General features: G+C 43.9%; 1 protein-coding gene across 1 annotated transcript; it reads left to right on the top strand.

Annotated features, from left to right (window-relative positions):
• The first annotated feature begins 40 nt into the window (after positions 1-40).
• On the top strand, positions 41-23,919 carry NFS1 (NFS1 cysteine desulfurase). The gene is made up of 13 exons (XM_032350809.1): positions 41-161; positions 787-896; positions 1,610-1,726; positions 3,869-3,952; positions 10,416-10,568; positions 13,910-14,003; positions 14,728-14,862; positions 17,624-17,781; positions 18,207-18,312; positions 18,391-18,472; positions 19,123-19,206; positions 19,823-19,912; positions 23,246-23,919. The coding sequence occupies exons 1-13, from the start codon at positions 65-67 to the stop codon at positions 23,307-23,309; spliced, it is 1,374 nt and encodes a 457-aa protein (XP_032206700.1). The 5' UTR covers positions 41-64; the 3' UTR covers positions 23,310-23,919.
• The last annotated feature ends 425 nt before the right edge of the window (positions 23,920-24,344 follow it).

Below are 24,344 nucleotides of genomic sequence, written 5' to 3' on the forward strand. Positions count from 1 at the left end.
ACTTCCGGGAGCCCGTAGCAGAGGACTGTCGCCGCCTCGGGCGGGGGGCTCTTCCTGCGGGACCATGCTGCTGCGAACCGCTTGGAGGCGAGCGGCCGCGGCTGTGCCGGTCGCTCCGGGGCCCAACTCCACGGCGCCCACTCGGGGGCTGCGCCTGCGCGGTACGCTCCGGGCCCTGCTCGCCGCCACCGTCCTTGCAGGCGCGGACCTTCCCCCTTGGCGTGGCGACGCACCTGAATATTACACAGCCTCGCTCTTCCGTCAGTTACCCAGACCCCTGACCCTGCCTTCTGGCTGCACCCCTCAGACTTCCTCAGGCTCGCCCTCAGATGGGTTGACTTCGCCGTGTCGCCCTTCAGATCCTACCCCACAGGCCCTCGGATCCTTGGAAGCTTGATCGGTCTTCAGACCTCTCCTGGCCAACTTTAAGAGATGCTAGTTGTCCAGCCAGTAATTTTTGAGGGAGATCTTAACCTACTCTGTCTCCTCGGTCCTTGTAAATGGCTTTGCCTTTTCGGATCCCTCCCTGCTCCCAACGAAGCAATTCGAATATTGTCCCCCCCCCCCCCCACCAAGACCACGGTCTCCCTCTTCCTTTTAAAGTTCGCTTAAGTTCTCTGATGTTTTGTTTTCTTTTCCATTAAGCTTCAACCCCAGCATCCTTTCAACTTATCTCACCTCCATCCAGCTTTCACCATCTGCTATCTTGGATACCTTGTGTCCATAGGTTTTCTCAGCTTGGCCACTCCATACCTCTTTTTTTTTTTTTTTTTTCCCCTTGGTCAGTTGTAGACCATGCTACCCAGTCTGATGTTCCCTCAGCTACAGCCACTCCTCCACAGGCCGATTCAGAGCTGCGACCTCTGTATATGGATGTGCAAGCTACAACTCCTCTGGTAAGGATGGAGGGACAGCTCTCCCCAAGGCTGTTAATAACAATTATATTGCAGAAGTGACAATGCACAGAAATGACTGGATCCTCCAGAAGTGATAGCCATTGTGAAGTATGTGTTGGGAAAAGCAATGAGCCAGAAGTCAGGAGGTTTAAGCTGTAATAAACTAGAAATGGCTCTACTAATTGTTAGCTATTGACCTTGGTCAAATCACTTCAGTATAGGCACTATAGTAGGAATAAAAGCATCAGCTTTGGAATTAACTGGATTGCTACTTACTGTGTGAATTTGGGCAAATATTAAATGGGTTAAAAGACATAAAGCAGCCCTTTAAACAGAACCTGGCACATGATAAGCACTTCGATATTAGTAGATTTCATCAACATGTGGTCTCTTGTCATATGCTGGCCCTTGTAGATCACATCACCTGGCAGGATGCAGAAACAGCTGCAAGGACAAGGCAATGATTGTAGATTACCTGAGGAGATGGTAGAATAATCATCTGGTAGAATGATTTAAGGTGGGTTGAGAGTGGGCATATATTAGGCTGATATTTGTTTAGTACCTAAGGGGATGGAAGAATGTTTGAGGTTCAATCTAGGTAGTGTCTGAAGGGCTCGGAGTGTGTTGAGGCAGGTTGGACAGTTCTGAGGGGATGGAGTGGGGCCTGAGTGATCTATGGACTCAAGGGGACTGATCTGTTCTGTTGTGCTCAGGATCCTCGGGTGCTTGATGCCATGATCCCTTACCTAGTCAACTACTATGGGAACCCACACTCCCGGACACATGCTTATGGCTGGGAGAGTGAGGCAGCCATGGAACATGCTCGCCAGGTGAGTATAGAAGACCTAGGAGGTTCTGATGTCAGAGGTTTAGTGGACTGTGGGAGGCATTTACTTGATAGCACTGGATGGAGGTGGAAATGTTTTGGGGCTCTTTCAGGAAGAGATTTAAAGAGCAGGCCTTGGAGTCTCTCTGATGGGATTTTATTAGGTTTTACATTTCCTAGCTAAATGACCTCTGGAATGTTACCTAATTTCTCTAAGTCTCAATTTCCATACATTGAAAATGGAGATTGTAATAGTTCCTATTCTTTAGAGTTTTTGTGTGGATTCAGTGAGAAACTGCTGATGATGTATTTATTAACACAATGCTTATACATACTAAGCTCAGTAAGTGCCTTTTATTTTATTCTTTTATTTTTTAAACTAGATTAAGTAGATTTCATGCCCAATGTGGAGCCTGATGCAGGCTTGAACTCATGACCCTGAGATCAAGACCTGAGCTGAGATCAGGACTCAGTTCCTTGGGTAGCTCAGTTGGTTAACTGTCTGCCTTCAGCTCAGGTCATGATCCCAGGCTCCTGGGATCAAGACCCTCATCGGGTTCTCTGCTCTGTGGGAGCCTGCTTCTTCCTCTCCCTGCCGCTCCCCCTGCTTGCACTCTCTCTCTGTCATATAAATTAAAAAAAAACTTTAAAAATTATTTTTATTTATTTATTTATTTATTTATTTTCATTTATTCATTTGACAGACCGAGATCACAAGTAGGCAGAGAAGCAGGCAGAGAGAGGAGGAAGCAGGCTCCCTGCTGAGCGGAGAGCCCTATGTGGGGCTCGATCCCAGGACCCTGGGATCATGACCTGAGCCAAAGGCAGAGGCTTTAACCCACTGAGCCACCCAGGCGCCCCTAAAAATTTTTTTTAAAAAAGCCAGTATTTTGGGATGCCTGAGTGTCTCGGTTGAACATCTGATTCATGATTCCAACTCTGGTCAGGATCTCAGGGTCTTGAAATGGAGACCCATGTTGGGTTCCACACTCAGCCACACTCAGTGAAGAGTCCCCTTGAGATTTTCTCTCCCTCTTCCTCTGCCCCTCCTCCCTGCTGGGCTCACTTGCTTGCACATGCTCTCTCTCAAATAAATAAATAGATCATAAATAAATAAATACATAAATAATTAAAAAGCCAATATAGGGGCACCTGACTGGCTTAGTCAGTAGAGCATGTGACTCTTGATGTGAGGGTTGTGAGTCCTGCATGGGTGTAGAGATTACTTAAAAATAAAATCTTTGGGGAGCCTGGGTGGTTTCAGTTAGTGAAGCTTCTGCCTTCGGCTCAGGTCATGATCCCAGTGTCCTCCTTAGTGGGGATTCTGCTCCTCCCTCTCCCTCTGCCCCTATCCCTGCTCATTTTCTTTCTCTCTCTCTCTCTCTCTCAAATAAATAAAATCTGTAAAAAAAAGAAATAAATAAAATCTTTTAAAAATTTACAAATAGATTGGGAGGGAGACAAAACATAAGAGACTCTTAATCTCACAAAACAGACTGAGGGGGGTGCCTGGGTGGCTCAGTGGGTTAAAGCCTCTGCCTTCAGCTCAGGTCATGATCCCAGAGTCCTGGGATGGAGCCCCACATAGGGCTCTCTGCTCAGCAGGGAGCCTGCTTCTTCCCTTCTCTCTCTCTACCTGCCTCTCTGCCTACTTGTGATCTGTCAAATAAATAAATAAAATCTTAAAAAAAAAAATTAAGAAAAAATGCAAAAACAGACTGAGGGTTGTTGGGGGCGGGGGGAAGGGAGAGGGTGGTTGGGTTATGGACATTGGGGAGGGTATGTGATATGGTGAGTGCTGTGAAATGTGTAAGCCTGACGATTCACAGACCTATACCCCTGAGGCAAATAATACATTATATGTTAATAAAAATAATTAATAAAAATTTTTAAAAATTAAAAAAAATAAGAATTATTATTATTATTGTTATTGTTATTGTTATTTTATATGAGGCAGGAAAGAGCCTCAAATCTGGGATGGAATTGAATCTACTCACTGTCTGACTGTGGTGGGTCCAGAGCTTCTTGGGTAGTTGATAGGATGCAGTGGAGCTCCTCTTGAACCAGAGCTCTGTCCTAGCTATGTCTGCAGTTACACTCCTGCCTGGGAAACTGATGTTACTTACCTCTGTTTCTTGGTTTTCAGCAAGTAGCATCTCTGATTGGGGCTGATCCTCGTGAGATTATTTTCACTAGTGGCGCTACTGAATCTAACAACATAGCAATTAAGGTAAGAGAACCAGAGGGCATATCTGGGCTTTCCTGACATGGGAGATGGTGTCCCTCCATCATTTGCCCTCATACATGTATTTCCCAGCTACTTACTCCTACCCCGTTTAAAAATAAAGACACAGGGGCGCCTGGGTGGCTCAGTGGGTTAAAGCCTCTGCCTTCGGCTCAGGTCATAATCCCAGGGTCCTGGGATTGAGCCCTGCATGGCATCGGGCTCTCTGCTCAGTGGGGAGCCTGCTTCCTCCTCTCTCTCTGCCTGCCTCTCTGTCTACTTGTGATCTCTCTATCAAATCAATAGATAAAATCTTTAAAAATAAATAAATAAATAAATAAAAGACATACATTCTTTCTGATCTGTTGCTTCCTTCAACCCTCTGTGATCTACTCTATCTTAAATCTTTGTTCTTGTTGAACTAAGTTCAGTGAGGTAGTTGGACATGAAAAAGGGTGGCTTTTTAACCATCAACCATTTGTGTTTGGGGACACCTAGGTAGCATTTGCCTTCCACGCAGGTGGTGATCCCAGGGTCCTGGGAATCCAGCCCTGCACTGAGCCCCACATCGGGCTCCCTGCTCAGCAGGAAGCCTGCTTCTCCCTCTCCCACTCTCCCTGCTCATGTTCCCTCTCTTGCTGTCTCTGTGTCAGGTAAATAACTAAAATCTTAAACAAACAAACAAAAAACCACTGGTGTTTTGGATGGCAGCTACTTCAGGGAGTGAAGTAGCTTTTTTTTTTCTTTTAAGTGAAGTGCTTTTTTTTCTTTTAAGATTTTGTTTTTTTGAGTAATTTCTACTTCCATTGTGGGGCTCCAACTCACAAACCCGAGATCAAGAGTTACACGCTGTACCGACTGAGCCAGCTAGGTGCCTCTTCACCATCCTTTTGATCTAATTACAGTGAAGCCCAAAATCCACTTGTAGTTGAGCATGTTCCTCTGCTTCTGGTTACCAGCTTCACTCTTATATATGTGATTTCAGGGCTAACCCTCCTCTCAGTTTTCCTTTTTCTTTCTGATGAGATCTATTTGCAACAAGTTTTTCAATTTCTTTATTTTTAAAGGTTTATTTAAAAAAAAAAAAAGATTTACTTATTTTGTTGAGGGAGGGGCAGAGGGAGAGAAAGTCCCAAACAGACTCCATGCTGAGCACAGAGCCCAGCATGGGGCTTGATCCCATAACTCAGAGATCATGATCTGAGCAGAAACCAAGAGTCCAACCAAGAATACGTTTAACTGACTGTGTCACCCAGGTACCCCTTTTAAAAATTTTAAATTTGTTAAGGATTTTGTGCATTTGGTGGCACCTGGGTGGCTCAGTGGGTTAGAGCCTCTGCCTTTGGCTCAGGTCATGATCTCAGGGTCCTGGGATTGAGCCCCGCATCAGGCTCTCTGCTTGGCTGGGAGCCTGCTTTCTCCCTCTTTCTCTGCTTCTCTGCCTACTTGTGATCTCTGTCAAATAAATAAATAAAAATCTTTTTTTAAAAATAGGATTTTGTGCATATAAATATATATATTATTTAATGATTTTATTTATTTGACAGAGAGAGACAGCGAGAGAGGAAACACAAGCAGGGGGAGTGGGAGACGGAGAAGCAGACTCTCTGCTGAGCAGGGACCCCTATGTGCGGCTCAAACCCAGGACCCTGGGACCATGATCTGAGCCAAAGTCAGAGGCAGATGCTTAACGACTGAGCCACGCAGGTGGCTCCCCTGCTTTTTTTTTTGAAAGAGAGAAAACACACACGAGTGGGGGTTGGTGAGGAGGAAGGGCAGAGGAAGAGAGAGAGACTCTCAAATAGGCTCCATGCCCAGAATGAAACCTGACACAGGGCTCAGTCTCACAACCCTGAAATAATGACCTGAGCCAAATCAAGAGTTGTTGCTTAACCAAGGAGTGCCTGGGTGGGTCATTTAGTTAAACGGTTGATTCTTGTTTTCGGCTCAGGTCATGATCTCAGAGTCCTAGGATCAAACCTCATGTTAGGTTCCCCACTCAGCAGGGAGTCTGCTTGAGGATTCTCTCTCTCCCTCTCTCTCTGCCCCTCCCCCACTTGATTGTGTGCTCTCTCCCTAAATTAAATTAATAAATCTTTAAAAAAAAAAAAAAGTCAAATACTTAAGCGATTGAGCCACCCAGGCACCCCAGGATTTTATATTTTAAGGTAATTTCTACACCCACCATAGGGCTTGAATTTATAACCCCAAGACCAAAAGTTGCATGTTCTACGACTGAGCCAGGCAGGTGCCCCTCCTGTTTCTTTAGATGTTCCCATTTTGAGGTATTGTTTGCTGTACTTCTGCAGGCATTCACTGCATTGTGGTGTCTCTCTCAATCAGATGGGGGCCCCCAAAATATGGGGTGAACTGATTGGGTCGAAGCTGGTTTCACAGGTGGTGAAAGGATTCACCTGAGGTAGAACAAAGGCAATAGAAGTTTATTGAATACACACCAAGAAAGTGGCGGGCAAGAGAGCAAAGGAGAGATGGTCTGCAAGAAGGCAGTGGGTGGAGGCTACTTGTTAAAGGGGAAGGTGAGGAGGTATGGGGATGGATTGGCAACTGCGCCTGGTTGTAAGTAGCCCGTTGTTTACTCCGGGCCTATGGATATATTGAGGTGAGTCTCATGATGTCTGTTTTTAGCCAGGGAGTTGTCGTGGGCCCTTTCACCTTGATCAGGTCTCTATTGCTCAAGCCTGTTGTCTAAAAGCAACCTCTACATTCACCACCTACTCTGAGATCAGTCAGTCTATCTTTGGGTCTTTGGTGCTAACAAAAGTACAGCTCCGTTCTCAGTAGTCATGCTGGTATTTCATGCAACTTAATCACATTGTACTGGGCCTGCTTGCCAGTATCACTTGGGTAAATACCGAGGCTCTGAGAAAGGGTGTACTGCTCTAGGTTCAACTGGCTCCACCCCGTCTCACCTTTGTGTCTCAACTGTGCTGCCAGTTTTGGTTTTTATGAGCTTAGAGTGGGTGTAGGGGAGCTCCAGAGTCATCTGTCTGTTTCTGTTAGCTGGAAGGTGTCCATCCTTTGGAATGCAGAAACTACAGAACCAGGGTGGAGATCCCTCCAGAAATGGGGATGATTTCTGGAATGAGGAGCATTTTTAAAACTTTGAAACTCTCTACTGTTCCTACTCAAACCTAGAGGCCCAGGATTGCTAAAAATAGTTGTAACAGTTTTCCCCTTGGGTGCCTGCGTGGCTCAGTTGGTTAAGTGACTGCCAGCGGCTCAGATCATGATCCCAGGATCCTGGGATCAAGCCCCGAATCGGGCTCCCTGCTCAGCGGGGAGCCTGCTTCTCCCTCTCCCTTTGCTACTCTGCCTGCTTGTGCTCTCTCATTCTTCTGTCAAATAAATACATAAAATCTTAAAAAACAAAACAAAAAACCAGTTTTCCCCTTAGTCTCCTAAATGGGTAAATCTGTTGTTAGAGGATTCAACACTGTGGGTAACTGAGATAGGAGAGAGTAGAAAGGGGTGGGAAACTTTTTCTGTTTTTTTATTTTGTTAAGTGATGTGAAAATTTATTAAGTGAAGGTGAGAACAGAAAGCAAAGAAAGAAAGCTCTCTAGAGTGAGAGGGGTCCTGAATGGGTTGTCCAGGAGTGGGGAACTTTTAAATGTTTTCCTTGTTATGATCCTTATCCTCCAGAACATATAAATTTTATGTAGTTAAAATTCTGGCCTAATTAGTTTTATATTCTGCTTTTTTATTTAAATTTTTTTTAAAAACAGTTTTATTTATTTCGGGGCACTGGGTGGCTCAGTTAAGAGTGGTTAAGAGTCTGCCTTCGGCTCAAGGTCATGATCCCAGGGTCCTGCTGCTTCCTCTCCCTCTGCCTGCCTGCTGCTCTCCCTGCTTGTGCACTCTTTCTCTCTCTCTCCCAAATAGATGAAATCTTAAAAAAAAAAAAAAAAAAAAAGAATTTATTTATTTACTCAAGAGAGAGAGAGCAAGCACAAGTCAGGGGCAGAGGCAGAGACAGAGGGAGAAGCAAACTCCCTGCTGAACAGTGAGCCTGACATAGGGCTAGATCCCAGGATCCCAGGACCCCAGGACCATGACCTGAGCTTAACCGACTGAGCCACCCAGGTGCCCCTATATTCTGCCTTTTTTTTTTTTTTGAGATTTTATTTATTTATTAGAAAGAGAGAATGAGCAGTGGGGAGGGACAGTGGGAGAGAGAGAGAAGCAGACTCCCTGCTGAGCAGGAAGCCTGTTGCAGGGCTCTGTCCTAGGACCTAGAGATCATGATTGAGGTGAAGGCAGATGCTAAACCATCTGAGCCACCCAGGCACCCCTATACTCTGCGTTTTAAAGATTTTGTTTATTTGAGAGAGAGAGTGTGAGGGCAGCGAGGGTGCAGGTAGGGAGCAGAGGGGGAGGGAGAGTGAGGGGAAAGAATGTCCAGCAGATTGCACACTGAGCATTTGGAGCCCAGGGAGGGACTTTATCCCAGAACCCTGAGCTCATGACCTGTGCCGAAACCAAGAATTAGACATTTATCTGACTGATCCATCCAGGCACCCCACATTCTGCTTTCTTTCTTTCTTTCTTTTTTTTTTTTAAAGATTTTATTTATTTATTTGGCAGAGACACAGCAAGAGAGTGAACACAAGCAGGGGAGCAGCAGAGGGAGAGGGAGAAGCAGGCTTTCTGCCAAGCAAGGAGCCCGAGGCGGGACTCGATTCCAGGACCCTGGGATCATGACCTGAGCCAAAGGCAGACGCTTAGTGATTGAGCCACCCAGGCGCCCCCCATATTCTGCTTTTAAAGTAGTACTCTATTATAAGCTTGGGGGAATAGGGTTGCATGGCTTTTGTTTGTTATTTTTTTAAATAGTCTCCATGCTGGGTTTGGAAGCCAGTGTGGGGCTTAAACTCATGACCCCAAGATTGAGATCCACCACATTTTATTTTTCTTATTACTTTAAAAAAAATTTTTTTAAAGATTTTATTTATTTATTTGAGATGGGGAGAGAGAACAAGGCGGGAGAAGGGGCAGGGGTTGGGGAGACGCCAACTCCCCGCTGAGCAGGGAGCTCCACATGGGGCTCAATCTCAGGACCCTGAGATTATGACTTGAGTCGAAGTCAGATGCTTAAGTGACTGAGCCACGCAGGCATCCCTCAAACTTCATAATTTTTCATATAACTACCTTTTTCATGGAGTTGTGTTAACATATTTTACTCTTTATTTCTCTGTTGTTAGATGTGTTTAATTTTTCCTTTTTTAAAAAATTTAAATTCAGTTAGCAATAATTTTTCCATTTTTTTTAAAGATCATAAATACTGCAAAAACATATTTAATCTCTGTAGCTTGACCTGTCTTTTGAAATATTTCCCTAAGGTAAACCCCAAATGAAGAATCACAGCTAAAGAGTATGCATACAGCTTTTTTTTTTTTTTTTTAAGATTTTATTTATTTGAGGTGCACCTGGGTGACTCAGTGGGTTAAAGCCTCTGCCTTCGGCTTAGGTCATGATCCCAGGGTCCTGGGATTGAGCCCCACATAGGGCTCTCTGCTCAATAGGGAGCCTGCTTCCTTCTCCTTCTCTGCCTGGTTCTCCGCCTACTTGTGATCTCTGTTTGTCAAATAAATAAATAATTTTTAAAAAAGATTAAAAAAAAAATCTTTTAAATTATTTAAAAATCTTTTAAAATCTTTTTTAAAAAAGCCCCATATAACAAACCCCTCATATCTGAGTTTATGGTAATGAAGTGACTCACGGTGGACTCTTGGTTGCAAGGGACTGGCTGCCCTCTCCAGAAGAATAAAACATGTGTTCAGAGGGCTGGAACTTTCGACTCTACTTCCCTCAGAGTAGGAGAGGGAAACTGAAGATTGAGCTCAAGCCTGTGGCTAGTGATTTAATCAGTCATGTCTTGGTAATGAAACCTCCATAAAAACTCCAGACTGTAAGGCTCAGAGGATCTTCCAGGTTGGTGTTTGCCATGGATGTGCTGGGCAGGTGGCATGCCTAGATTCACAAAGACAGGGCATGGAAACTTTGTACCCATCCCCTCCTCAGCCTCGCCCTATGCATCTCTTCCATTTGGCTCTTCCTGAATTATATCCTCTATAATAAAACTGTAATAGTGTAGTGCTTTCAGCCACTTCAGAGAGTTATTCGGGTGAATTATTGGGGGGCTGTGGAAGTCCTGAATTTGTAGCCAGCTGGGCGAAAGTATTGGAAGCTGGATTGTGACACCTGGACCTTGTGACTAATATCTGAAGTGGAGTTAGTCTCATGGGACTGAGCCCCTTAAGCTGTGGGATTTGTACTAACTCATGGTAGTTAGTGTCAGAATTCAGTTGAATTGTAGGACATGCACTTGGTGTCACAGAATTGATGTTGGAGCATACAGCTCTTTCCCACATTTTCTTTCAAGTGGGATTGAAGTCCTTGCTGTTTATCTGAGTATACCTTCCTTCCTTCCACCACCACCAATTTCTAGGGGGTGGCCAGGTTCTATAGGTCACGGAAAAAGCACTTGATCACCACTCAGACAGAGCACAAATGTGTTTTGGATTCCTGCCGTTCACTGGAAGCTGAGGGCTTTCAGGTCACATACCTCCCGGTGAAGAAGAGTGGGATCATCGACCTGAAGGTAGGAGTGACTACTGGCAGGAGGGGCAAAATAGGAGCAGCTTGGCTTCAGCCTGTAACTGTCTTCAGCTTCAGCTGGATCTTCAAGGACTAGATCTAATGGTGAGGGGAAGCTTAGAGAAATAGGCTCGGGAGAGAAACTGAGCATATGAACATATGTTCCCCTTGAGTGTGTACCATCTTCTTTTTCTCTGGAGGAGTTGTTTCTCAGCTTTGTCAATGCTTCCTGGTGTGTCTGAGGGCCACTGGGTGTGTGTGCGGGATGCCAGGGAATCAACACTCACCATGGAAAAGCTCTGGCCTCTTCCTCCCCTGTGCTGATGTTTCTTATCCCTCTAAAGTGGAGGTATAGTTTTTGTGAAGAATATTTCCCTATATGGCCCATATCTTTATATGTACATTTTGCGTAGTGAGTTCACACGTCTTGTTCACCACATTTTTTTTTTAAGATATATTTATTTGACAGACAAAGATCACCCGCTGAGTAGAGAGCCTGATGGAGGGCTCAATCCCAAAACCCTGGGATTATGACCTGAGCCGGAGGCAGAGGCTTTAATCCACTGAGCCACCCAGGCACCCGTTGTTTACCACATTTTGAGTATCAGCATCCCTAGTCAAATCCTGAGATTCAGTTTGTGGATAGAACCCTTTCTTTTGCAAGTAGAGATTGTTTTACTTTGCTTCCAACCTGGATGCCTTTTTTTTGTTTTTCCCCTTGCCCAGTTGCTTGGCAAGAACTTCTATCTAGTACAAAGCAGAATAGAAGTGGTGAAAGCAGACACTCTTGTTTTGTTCCTGATCTTGGGCGAAAGCTTTCCTCATTAAGTATGATCTTAACTGTCGATTTTTCAGAGCCATTCTTGCATGAATGTCCTTTATTAGATCGAAGAGGTTCTCCAAGGCTGTTGGTTTTTTTTTTTTTTTTTTTTTTGGTTATCATGAATGCATTTTGGTTTCATCAGTTTTTTCGTGTTTATTGAGGGGGTTTTGTTTTCTCTTAATATGGTGTATATATTGTTTGATAGGTTGCTGGATTTGGTTTGCTATTGTTTTTGTTTTGTTTGTCTTTTAAAGATTTTATTTACTTGAGAGAGAGTAAGAGCAGGTGGGAGAGGGAGAAGCAGGGTCCCCACTGAACAGGGAGCCTGATGTAGGGCTCGATCCCAGGACTCTGGGATCATGACCCGAGTTGTGGGCAGACACTGAAATGACTGAGCCATCCAGGTGCCCCAGTTTGCTAGTGTTTCTTTTTTTTCTTTTAAGATTTTATTTATTTATTTGACAGAGAGAGACAGTGAGAGAGGGAACAGAAGGAGGGAGAGTGGAAAAGGGGGAAGCAGGCTTCCGGCCGAGCAGGGAGACTGATGTGGGGCTCGATTCCAGGACCTTAGGATCATGACCTCAAAAGGCAGATGTGTAACTACTGAGCCATCTAGTTTGCTAGTGTTTTGTTAAGGATTTTTGTTTCTATAGTCATCTGGGATCCTGATCTGTAGTTTTCTTGTGGTATCTTTGTCTGGTTTGGATACGAGGGTAATAATGGTCTCAGAATAGGCATGGTGGTTGTCACCTAGTGTTTCAGTATTGTTGACCACTGTGCCCCTTCTTAAAACCCTCCACTTCAGCCACACTGCCTTCATATCTCCCTGATCGGCCCTGGCCAGTCCTGCTGTGGGCCTGTTCTCACATAGCCCCTCACCTTTGAGCTCTTCTTCTTTTCTTTGCACTTTCCTTAATTCTCTCCTTCTTCTAACCACTTAGCTCAAGTTCTGCTCTTTTGCTGAAATCTTTTTGGCTGCTCCAACCCCTACTAATATTTTATATTTATATAAATAAATACTTTATATTTAATAATTTAAAGAACTAAATTTCTTAAATTCCTTAATGGCTTTGGTTTTCTTTCACCTTATAATATTTATTATGTCATAGTGCTTGGCACTAGGGATAGTGGGATGAACAAGACAAGCTTAGTTCCTGTCTTCAGGGAGCTTACATTCTAGTGAAGGGGACAGTTAACATATAAACAAACATATAAATGAAGTAGTTAGAAATTGGGATAAATGCTATGAAGGAAGCAAACAAGAAGCTGAAAGAAACATGACATTGAGCCCCTCTAATAGACCAGTGTCTGGGAAAGCAAGATGTTGGGAGGCTGATTAATAATTCCACTAAGAAGAACATTTTAGTCTAATGAGGTCCCTTCCTCAGTGTTGTCACCAATAACTTTGTTTTTTGTTACTTTGTTGTTTGCAGCTTACTCTAACAACCTTACATAGGAAAGGTTCTCTCCCTCTCTCTTTTTAATTAAACTTTGAATTTTTAAATAATTGTAGATTCACATGTGGTTGTGAGAAATAGTATAGAGAGATCTCATGTACCCTTTACCCAGTTTCCCCTATGATAATATCTTACAGAAGTATAGTACAATACCACAACCAGGGTATTGACATTGACACAGTCTGCCAGTCTTCTTCTCCTTTCCCCAGTTTAACTTGGACTCACTCATCACGTGTAGGTGTGTGTAACTACTGCCACCACTAAATTAGTGTCATCATCACAGTGATGTGTCATGCTGTTCTTTTAAAACCACTAATATGATCTCCATTTCTTTAATTTTTTCATTTCAAAAATGTTATATAAATGAAATCCTAAAGTATGTAACCTTTTGGGACTAGCCTTCTTTACTTACCACAAGTCTTTGGCAAGTCATTTAAGTTGTTATATGACTCAGTAGTTTGTTCTTTCTGTTGCTGAGTCGGGGGCGCCTGGGTGGCTCAGTGGGTTGAGCCTCAGGTCATGATCCCAGGGTCCAGAGCCCTGCATCTCGATCCTTGCTCGGCAGGGAGCCTGCTTCTCCCCCCACCCCATCCCCAACATTGCTGAGTCATAGTCCATGTGGTGGAAGTACCACAGTTTAACCATGCACCTGTTGAGTGACTTCTGGATTGTTTCTAGGTTTGGGCTTTTTTGACAATTGCTGCTATGAACATTTATGTGTAGGTTTTTTGTGTGAATCTGTTTTCATTTCCCTGAGATAAATGCCCAGCAGTGCAATTACTGGGCCATATGGTAATTTCATGTTTAGTAGAAGACAAAAACTGCCGAACTGTTTTCCAGCATGGCTATGCCATCTTGCGTTCTTACTAATAGTAATAACCAAGTGTGTGAATGATGTGGTTTCTCTGAATCCTTGCCAGCATTTTGGGTTGTCACCATTTTTATTTTAACCATTCTGGTAAGTGGGTGGCAAAAGGCCCCTTTCCAAGACTAAGCTTGCCTACATTCTGAGTTCGGGAGGATTTTGTTGGATCTGTATAGTCTCCTTGCTCCTGATAATCTTAGGAACTAGAGTCTGCCATCCAGCCAGATACCAGCCTGGTCTCAGTCATGACTGTGAACAATGAGATTGGAGTGAAGCAGCCCATTGCGGAAATAGGTGAGTACTGTGGGTAGACCTTGATGCTTGCCCACCACTGGGATCCATATGATCTGGGAGGGAGATTAAGGGAAAAGGAGGTTCAGAGATATCCTGTGTATGGCATAGCAGTGGAGGGAGATTAAGGGAAAGGGAGTTTCAGATCCTTGTTCAAAGACCTCCCGTGTATGGCATAGCAGTATTTGAATCTGGGTCTAGTATTCTTCCTGTTCTTTTCATTTAACTGCAGTTGCTGCCCAAAACACAACACCACCCTTTCTTCTCTTCCTCTTTCACCTTTGTCACTTCAGTACATCTCTTTGTTATGCTCACTTACAGCTGGAGACTCACTCTGTAACTCCTAAGGCACATTAGCCAATAGATCTGCTAATCTTTGCTTCCTTTAAATTAAGAGGGATATAAAAGCTAATCTGGTATATCAAAAGGCTGTGTTAACAAGGTAAGAAGAGTCTTAGGCATCAGAATGTCAGGGATGTTTTGATTTGGTGATGTGTACTTGCCCTTATTTTTTCTAGTAAAGGAAGCTAGCTGAGAATGACAGAGAGAGTGGGAGGGAGAGAGGGAAAGAAAGGAAGAGACAGAGAGAACGAGAAGTTTTTTACTTTATGGCTAGAGGCTAGTGCCAGATGCAATTTTGCCTTAGAACTCAAGGTACGTTGCCAGGTCACTGCCAGGTGACTTCCCAACATTGTGCTATGATTCTTCCCTTCTATTGTTTCCTTAGGGCGGATTTGCAGTTCCAGAAAGGTATATTTCCATACCGATGCAGCCCAGGCTGTTGGAAAAATCCCACTTGACGTCAATGACATGAAAATTGATCTCATGAGCATCAGTGGTCATAAAATCTATGGTCCCAAAGGTACCAGCCTCTCCTAGATTTCCTTCTCTCAGACCTCCCAGTAAACTCCTTGACAGAAGTTCCTTGAACTCATTTGGAACTACGGTTGCTCTCAGAGGAAGTTTACATTCATAGTGTCTTGCAGAATGCAAGTGTCTTTTAGCAATAACCAGGAACACTTGTTTGTAGGCTCTTGAAGTTAACTGTATATATTTGATGAGGAAATGAAATATTTCTTTTCTTTTAATTGTATTTATTTATTTTTTTTAAAGATTTTATTTATTTGACAGAGAGAGAGAGAGATCACAAGTAGGCAGAGAGGCAGGCGGGTGGTGGTGGGGGAAGCAGGCTCCCTGCTAAGCAGAGAGCCTGATGCAGGGCTTGATCCCAGGGCCCTGGGATCATGACTTGAGCCCAAGGCAGAGGCTTTACCCCACTGAGCCACCCAGGCGCCCCCAAAATATTTCTTAATTAAGTGTAGTTTGTTACATAAATTATTTCAAAACTGGGGTCCTTTGTCATAAATTTGGGAGTACTGCCTTAGTTTTGGTAGTAACTACCATCTTTGCCTAAGAAGTTGTTCTGTGTAGAAGAAGATGAAGTGGCCACTCTGTTTAAAACCTGTGACTATTTTGTGAATATCTTTGTACATTGATGCTCATATTTTGGCATGAAATTTCTGTAAGTTAGTTTGCAAGTCTTAAGTTATATGTGTATATATATATATATGTATATACATATATATACACATATATATATGTTTTAAAGATTTTATTTATATTTATTTGAAAGAGAGTGAGAGAGAGTGCACAACCAGGGGGAGGAACAGAGGAAGGGAGAGATAATCTCCAGCAGACTCCTTGCTGAGTGTAGAGCCTGGGGCTCAATCCCACAACCCCAAGTGCATAACCCAAGCTTAAACCAAGAGTCAAGACACTCATCCGACTGAGCCACCTAACTGCCCCTTAAGTTATATACATTTTTAAGCTTTGATACACTTTGGGAGATTGTGGTAATTTTTAAATCCACTCTGATCTTTCTCTGTTTTTTCCCCAAAGTTTTTTGTTTTCTGGTTTCTGGTTTTTGTTTTTGTTTTTAAAGATTTTATTTATTTCTTTGACAGAGAGATCACAAGTAAGCAGAGAGTCAGGCAGTGGGTGGGGGAAGCCGACTCCCTGCTGAGCAGAGAGCCCAGTGTGGGGCTCGATCCCAGGATCCTGAGACCATAACCTAAGCTAAAGGCAGAGGCTTAACCCACTGAGCCACCCAGGTGGACCTGTTTTCTTTTCTTCTTTTTTTCTTTTTTTTTTGGATTTTATTTTTATGTAGTCTCTACACCCAATACGTGGCTTGAAAAGCCCAAGATTGAGAGTCATATGTTCCACTGACTGAACCAGCCAGGGACCTGCCCCCCACCGTTTTTTTTTTTTTAATTTTTTTTTTAATGCTTGCTTGCTTTCTTTAAGATTTTATTTATTTGTTTGACAGATAGAAATCACAAGTAGGCAGAGAGGCAGGCAGGGTTGGGGGAAGCAGGCTCGCCGCTGAGCAGAGAGCCCGATGTGGGGCTCAATCCAAGGACCCTGGGATCATGACCTGAGCTGAAGGCAGAGGCTTTAACCCACTGAGCCACTCAGGTGCCTGTCTTTCTTTCTTTTTTAAGATTTGTTTTTTATTTATTTGACAGAGAGAGAGAGAGAGAGAGGGAACATAAGCAGAGGGAGAAGCAGGCTTCCCAAATTGGGCTCTATCCCAGAATCCTGGGAATCATAACCTAAGCCAAAGGCAGACGCTTAACATTTGAGCCTCCCAGGTTCCCCTACCTGCCCCTTTTTAAAAAATTTTATTCTGGGGGCTCCTGGGTGGCTTAGTCAGTTAAGCACCTGCCTTCAGCGCAGGTCATGATCCGAGGGTCCTAGGATCAAGCCCCAGGTCAGGCTCCCTGCTCACCAGGGAGTCCACTTCTCCCTCTCACTCTTCCCTCTGCTCTATCAAATGAATAAATCAATGTTAAAATTTTTTTTATTCTCTTTAGACAAGGTAATATATTTGCATGGTTCCAAATTGAAAAGCTATAAAAAAGTACAATGCCAGAAAGTCTGTCACCTCTTTTTGCCATTAATGTAGTTCTCCTCTGGGGAGGCTGTTTTTTGAATATTTTTCTAGAATTATTCTATGCTTTTGCAAGTACATATATATATTAACCCCTCCTCCTTCTCTGTTTTTACTCAAAAAATAGCATAGTATACTCATTGTTCTGCATCTTCCTTTTTTCACTTAATAATGTATTTTTTTTTAATGTAAAGTACAGACTTTATTTAGATTTCACCTGTTTGTTTTCTAACAATGCACCTTGGCAATTTTAGAGTAGCAGTACACAAGGTGCTTCCTCTTTCTTGTATACACCAACTTTGTATTTCTCTGTGTTGACTGTATCATAATTTATTTGCCCATTCCCTTGATGATGAATATCTGAGTTGTTTCTGGTTATTTCGCTCTTAAGAATAATGATGAGTTGTATGATCTCATTTCAGATGTGCATAGGGAGCTACTTTAAACCATGTGGTCATTACTCTTAGTATTTACCTTCGTGATGGTAAATAATTTTTATAAATATTATGCTTTTACTGTTGTTTCTCCCTTTCCTCCACTTTTTTTTTACTTTGAAAAGTTTCAAGCTTACAGAAAAGTTGAAAGAATATTTTGACCCCTTTTAAAAGTGATAGTTTGTTTCACTCGCGTTTTTCTTTTATTCTCTTTTGTAACAAACTTTGTTTCCCAGGGGTTGGTGCCATCTACATTCGCCGCCGGCCCCGTGTGCGTGTGGAGGCCCTGCAGAGTGGAGGGGGGCAGGAGCGGGGTATGCGGTCTGGGACAGTGCCCACACCCTTGGTGGTGGGGCTGGGGGCCGCATGTGAGGTGGCACAGCAAGAGATGGAGGTATGGGGAGAGCAGTTCCCTTCCTGAACTTCTTGCCCTGTGCTGGGTCTCCCATTAGAGGCTTCTCAGCACAACTGAGTCAGACCTCTGCCGGAAGAGGAGATTTAGAAAATCCGTCCTTGTCCCAGGGCTGCTGGCATCTTGCTCTGAGGGAGGTGTTATGGGCTCCAAAATATAGGTCCTTTTAGTAGTTATCAGCTCATTTATTTCTGGCTTATTGGAACCATGAGTCCAGTTATGGGGCAGCTTTGCATGCCAGGTACTGTGCTCTGTGCTGAGGATACAGTGGTCTCCATGGGTAATATGGGATGATAGGTGGGTCTGATGCCCAATCACTTCTGAGCACAGGGAAAGGACTCCTCATCTTGTGTGTTTCTGAGCTGTTATTGGTCACTATGCTTAGTCTTCCATTACCTGCTCCTCAGTACGACCATAAGCGGATCTCCAAGTTAGCAGAGCGGCTCACACAGAAGATAATGAAGAGCCTTCCAGATGTGGTGATGAATGGGGACCCTGAGCACCATTACCCAGGTATGGACATGCCCTTTCTATCCCGTTCTGGAAGAGTCTGAGTCTTTGAACCTCTTTTCATAGTAATTCTCTCTCCAGGCTGTATCAACCTCTCCTTTGCATATGTGGAGGGGGAGAGTCTGCTGATGGCACTCAAGGATGTCGCCTTATCCTCAGGGAGGTGAGTTGGACTGGATAGACCAGAACCATGACAGGGCTCATTAGCCTAGCCTCTAAGTGGTATAACAGATTATTAAGCTTCCTAGTGTGGAGATGACACGCACAAGAGCTCTTGGTTAAGTAGAGGTATTTTATAAGTGCTGATTTTTTAGCTGGCTTGCCACTTGCTGAAGTTTGCCACCATAAGAGGGCTTCCTGGGGTAGAATTTTGTGCCTTTTGTGGCCCCAGGAGATGCATGCATCTGTTCTGTGTTACACTGGCAGTTCTGTTACAGACCTCCAGAACTGAATGATGCTCGAAAGACCACCTAGGGTTTAGCTGCCTTCTAGGCTGGTACTGATGGTGTGTTCAATCCTAGGGGAGTGAGCACTTGGTTCTCCGCTGCTTCTGCTGGTCAGACCCAGCTCACGTGGTGTCGTGTTCTGTTGTGCTTTGGTAATGTCCTTGCTCAAGGAGGATATCCTCCACAAGGGCCAGAGGAGGTAGGTCACATTCCAGAAAATGGAGGCAGCATCAGGCCCTTTAGCTCTACCAGATGAGAATGTCTCTTGATCCCACCCCTCAGGAACCTGGGGGTGGGATCAAGAGGTTTGTGGCTAAAAGCAGACATTGATGATGAACTGAGCAAGCCTCCTTGTTTTTCTCCTCAGTGCCTGCACCTCTGCATCCCTGGAGCCCTCTTATGTCCTCCGAGCGATTGGCACTGATGAGGATTTAGCTCACTCTTCTATCAGGTCAGTCAGTTGAGAGGCAACATTTATGAAAAGCATCCTCTTTCATGTTATGCATCCCCTATTATAGTCTCCTCAGACTTGTTTTCCTTATCCCTTCCTGATTCTTCTTGAAAGTTGCTAGAGAAGCGGCTCTCAGACTTCATTGAGTATCACTTGGGAAATTTGTGAAGTTTTCTGAGTCCCACACTCAGAGATTCTGATTCACTAGGACTGGTGGGCGCCTGGGTGGCTCAGTTGGTTAAGCGACTGCCTTCAGCTCAGATCATGACCATTGAGTCCAGGGATTGAGTCCTACTTCGGGCTCACTGCTCAGCGGGGAGTCTGCTTCTCTGACATCCCCCACCCTTCATGTTCTCTCTCTCATGTTATCTCTCTCAAATAATTGAAAGAAAGAAAGAAAGAAAGAAAGAAAGAAAGAAAGAAAGAAAGAAAGAAAAGAAAGAAAGAAAACTGTGGTGATACTAATGTGGGTGATCCACAGACCCACGCTCTGAGATGCTCTGGCTTTGTTCTTTCATGTCTTTTGTGGAATAGATCCTCATTGAGTATCTGCTGAATGAATTTACCCTGGTGCCAGAGTTCAGATGTGGAGCTCTTCTCTTATGCCTTTTTTCAGGTTTGGCATTGGCCGTTTCACTACAGAGGAGGAAGTGGACTACACAGTGGAGAAGTGCATTCACCATGTGAAGCGTCTTCGAGAAATGAGGTATGCACTATGTAGCAGAGAGCCTTTGAAAGAGATTGTAACGCTGGCTCCTCTCTTGTCCTCAGGCTGTGTGTTCACCCTGCCACAAACCAGCCTTTGAGAATACTTGGATTTTAGGACTTAGAAGTTCCATAGAGTTGGGGACCCTGGCTGGCTTAGTTGGTAGACCATGTGATTCGTGATATTGAGGCAGTGAGTTCAAGCCCCACATTCGGTATGGAGCTTACTAAATAAATAAATAAATAAATAAAAGTTCCACAAAACCTGGTAGTGGATGATCTTGGCTACTTGTTTTCAGAATAGGACAAAGAGTTTTTAAAAACTAAAGAACTACATAAATTCAGATGTTTTTCATTATTATAGTATTATTATCAATACAAAATTAGTGATTTGTAGACTAAGTAGAGATAAATTCCCTTCAAGATAGGGATTTTTGGGGCGCCTGGGTGGCTCAGTGGATTAAGCCTCTGCCTTCGGCTCAGGTCATGAACTCAGGGTCCTGGGATCGAGCCCCGCATTGGGCTCTGTGCTCAGCAGGGATCCTGTTTCCCCCTCTCTCTCTCTGCCTGACTCTCTGCCTACTTGTGATCTCTCTCACTGTCAAATAAATAAATAAAATCTGAAAAAAAAAATTCAGAATCCCTATAGGGGAAGGGATTCTGAATTTTTTTTTTCAGATTTTATTTATTTATTTGACAGCTCTTAAAAAAATAGGGATTCTTAATTTGTTTTTTTAAGATTTTATTTATTTATTTGACAGAGAGAGACACAGTGAGAAAGGGAACAGAAGCAGGGGGAGTGGGAGAGGGAGAAGCAGGCCTCCTGCTGAGCAGGGAGCCAGATGTGGGACTTGATCCCAGAGCCCTGGGATCATGACCTGAGCCAAAGGCAGACACTTAACTGAACCACCCAGGCGCCCTGGGATCTTTTGTTTGTTTGTTTGTTTGTTTTTTAAAGATTTTATTTATTTATTTGACAGAGAGAGATCACAAGTAGGCAGAGAGACAGACAGAGAGAGAGGAGGAAGCGGGTTACCCATGGAGCAGAGAGCCCAATGCAGGGCTCGATCACAGGACCCTGGGATCATGACCTGAGCTAAAGGCAGAGGCTTTAACCACTGAGCCACCCAGGGGCCCCATCGCCCTAGGATTCTTAATTTGGATTCTGTGGCTCAACTTTAGGAGGCACATGATAGCCCTGAAATTGTATTCTAAATAATATTGTGTTGTTTTGCTTTTTTTTTTTTGAAAGCAAGTTCATAGTTTTCATCAAATTCTCAAAAGGTTGGGAACTACTAAGAGTGCTCTTTGTAAAGATGCTTTATAAACAAGGTCAAGAGATGCTTTGTCAGCTGCTGCCACCAGGGCTTCCCATAGTAGCTGTAGAGCTCCACTTCCTCCAACATTGAGAGGACTTTGAGGCCTCTGGAGTTTTTCAGAGTCTGACTCTATTCTGCTTAAATTCAACTTTCAGGATTCTCTTGGTCTAGTTATTGAGTGAGGAAGTTCGGGTATACTCCCTTCTTCCCTTTATGACTTTACTAGGCCTTTCTGGGCTCTGGATTTTCCTTCCCAATGTCTAGTTGTATTGCTTAAATATCTACAGGTTGCTTAGTTTTCTTAGGCTTAAGATTCCTCCTTGGTTGGGGTGCCTAGGTGGCTCAGAGGGTTAAAGCCTCTGCCTTCAGCTCAGGTTATGATCCCAGTGTCCTGGGATGGAGCCCGGCATCGGGCTCTCTGCTCAGTGGGGAGCCTGCTTCCTCCTCTCTCTCTGCCTACTTGTGATTTCTGTCAAATAAATAAATAAAATCTTAAAAAAGAAAAAAAGATTCCTCCTTGGCTTGGCTTTTGGTACTCTCTGGCACACTGAAGGGGCATTTCCACAGACCATACTGCAAAGCCTTTTTCTTCGTATCTCTGGCTTCAGTGTCTCCACCCTATTTCTTCTGACCTTTACAAACTAAATTCAGCCTGGTCTTAATTAGCGCTCAGCTAAAGCTTTATAATGTACATCTATGACAGTAAGTGATCTCTTAAGAGAAAGGACAGAAAGGAGATGGCTAACTTTAGAAGCCATGGAAAATGTCATAAATAGAAAGGCATGCTGGTGGGTGCCTGGGTGGCTCAGTCGCTTAAGTGGCTGCCTTCGGCTCAGGCCATGATCCCAGGGTCCTGGGTTCTAGTTCCACATCGGGCTCCCCTCTCAGGGGAGAGCCTGCTTCTCCCTCTCCCTCTGCCTGCTGTTCTACCTACTTGTGCTCTCTGTCTGTCAAATAAATAAATAAATAAATAAAATCTTAAAAAAAAAAAAAGGCATGCTGGGAATGCATGACATAAAGGAAAGAGATAAGGCAAGAACAGAATGAAATTGGGTAGAAGAAGATTAACTGGGAAAATCCAAACCAGAATCTCATAGTCATAACACATTAAGGTAATATCTGTTCTGGGAATATCATCTAAGGCATTGAAGCTGAAGGGAATCGGAGCTTAGTAGATTTATCAGCAGTAGTTCTTGTGTGAGATGGGATGTTCAGGTCTAATATCCTGGTACTTTTGAATTGGAACCAGGTCTAATATCCTGGTACTTTTGAATTGGAACCAGGGATGTTGGAAACACAGTCCAACTCTGGGGAGATGAGGCTGATAGGAATTGGTTACGATTGCTATATACCTAGGCAATTTAGGACTAAGGTCTAGAACTAACTGAGAAGTAGAGCAAAAACCAGAGAGAAGTGTTGAAAGTAGTTCTTGTGTGATGGGGATGAGTAGAGGCTGAAACTTGCTGCTTACACAGTTCCAGTGGTCTTGGTTCCACCAGGGAAAATGTGTCCATAGTCTCTCACGAATGGGATGAGAGCTTCTCGAATATAACCACAACCTTATGCCACTGGCTTGGCCCCACTGGAGCTGAGCCTGGGGTACTCAGTTATTGTTTGTTGGCAGCTATGGATCTGCTAGAGCTGACAAGGGTTCACAGAGAGCTGGGAGGGCACCTGGGTGGCTCAGTTGGTTAAGCATTTGACTTTAGCTCAGGTCACAATCCTAGGGTCCTGGGATTGAGTCTCACATCAAGCTTCCTGCTCAGCAGGAAGTCTGCTTCTCCCTCTCCCTCTCACCCTCCCCCCTGCTTGTGCTCTCTTTCTCTCTCTCAAATAAATAAATAAAATCTTTAAAGAGAGAGAGAGTTGGGAAAGACTTGCTAACCACCATGTTGGGTCTTTCAGGGCAAGAAAATGGAGTGAGAAGAATAGATGGAGGACTGAAGGGTCAGAGAGCAATGTTATTTTTTTCCTATCTAAGCCCTTACTCACCCAATGTCTCTTTTCCTTGGCAGCCCTCTCTGGGAGATGGTGCAGGATGGCATTGATCTCAAGAGCATCAAGTGGACCCAACACTAGAAGAATGGGCTGGGCCTCTAACTTTGTGCCAACCTTGCTTCCTCCTGCCTCACCAAGCCATGAACATCTGGGTACCTTGTTATACCCAGTGGGTGTTTCATGTTCAAACCAGAATTGTTGTAGCCCAGTTGACTTCAGCATCAGGCCACCATCAACCCAAAATAGAAAAATATCTTTCCTGAGCCTCAGCTCCTTTGGTGGGGAACACTCACCATTTCTCTCCAGGAGTCCTCTTGTCTTACAGTGAATGGATGTTCTTGGTGTGGAGAGCCAGAGCAACTGGAAGAAGGTTCTTTGTTCAGAGACCTCAGTGCTTTGTGTGGACATTTTGAATTATTACTACTGCTCAGCAAGACTGATTCCTTCAGGAACAAGCATAATCTACTATTTAATTTCTTTTTTGTCTCCACAGTCCACCTCTTCATGTTGATTATAGACTGAAGCAAGTTTCTTAGAAGGCTTATCTCCTGTTCTTGTCCCTCTTCATTTTTTTTGACCGAATGGAGCTAGAAATATCTATGACTCCACCCACTATTCTAATAATTTATGTTTCTTTTTAAAAATTGTTAATTTGCAGATTAGAGAAATAAAATCACCTTCCTCTATTTAATTTGTGACTTTATGAAAATCTCAGAGAAAATTTCAACCTGTCCTTGGGAACCGGGAGCAAACTACCACACCACTTTATTCCTGTAGATGACTTTTTAAATTTTTATTTACTTTTATTTTTTAAAAAGATTTTATTTATTCATTTGAGAGTGAGAGAGAACATGAGAGCTGAGAAGGTCGGAGGGAGAAGCGGACTCCCCATGGAGCTGGGAGCCCGATGCGGGACTCGATCCCGGGACTCCGAGATCATGACCTGAGCTGAAGGCAGTCGCTTAACCAACTGAGCCACCCAGGCACCTTGTAGGTAACTTTTGAAGGAGATATTACATAAGCAAAAACGTGATTTTCAGGGGCACCTGGGTGGCTCATTCGTTTAAGCGTCTGCCTTCGGCTTGGGTCATGGTCCCGGGGTCCTGGGATCAAGCC

This window comes from Mustela erminea, chromosome 7 (genome assembly GCF_009829155.1).
Source record: "Mustela erminea isolate mMusErm1 chromosome 7, mMusErm1.Pri, whole genome shotgun sequence".
NCBI lineage: Eukaryota > Metazoa > Chordata > Mammalia > Carnivora > Mustelidae > Mustela > Mustela erminea.

What these genes read in the sequence shown, in the direction of transcription:
- NFS1 (XM_032350809.1), top strand. Translation starts at nt 65, where the DNA reads ATGCTGCTGCGAACCGCTTGGAGGCGAGCGGCCGCGGCTGTGCCGGTC. An exon ending in CTAACAACATAGCAATTAAG is followed by an intron (nt 3,953 to 10,415) that starts GTAAGAGAACCA and finishes ACCAATTTCTAG; the next exon opens with GGGGTGGCCAGGTTCTATAG. An exon ending in TAAAATCTATGGTCCCAAAG is followed by an intron (nt 14,863 to 17,623) that starts GTACCAGCCTCT and finishes TTTGTTTCCCAG; the next exon opens with GGGTTGGTGCCATCTACATT.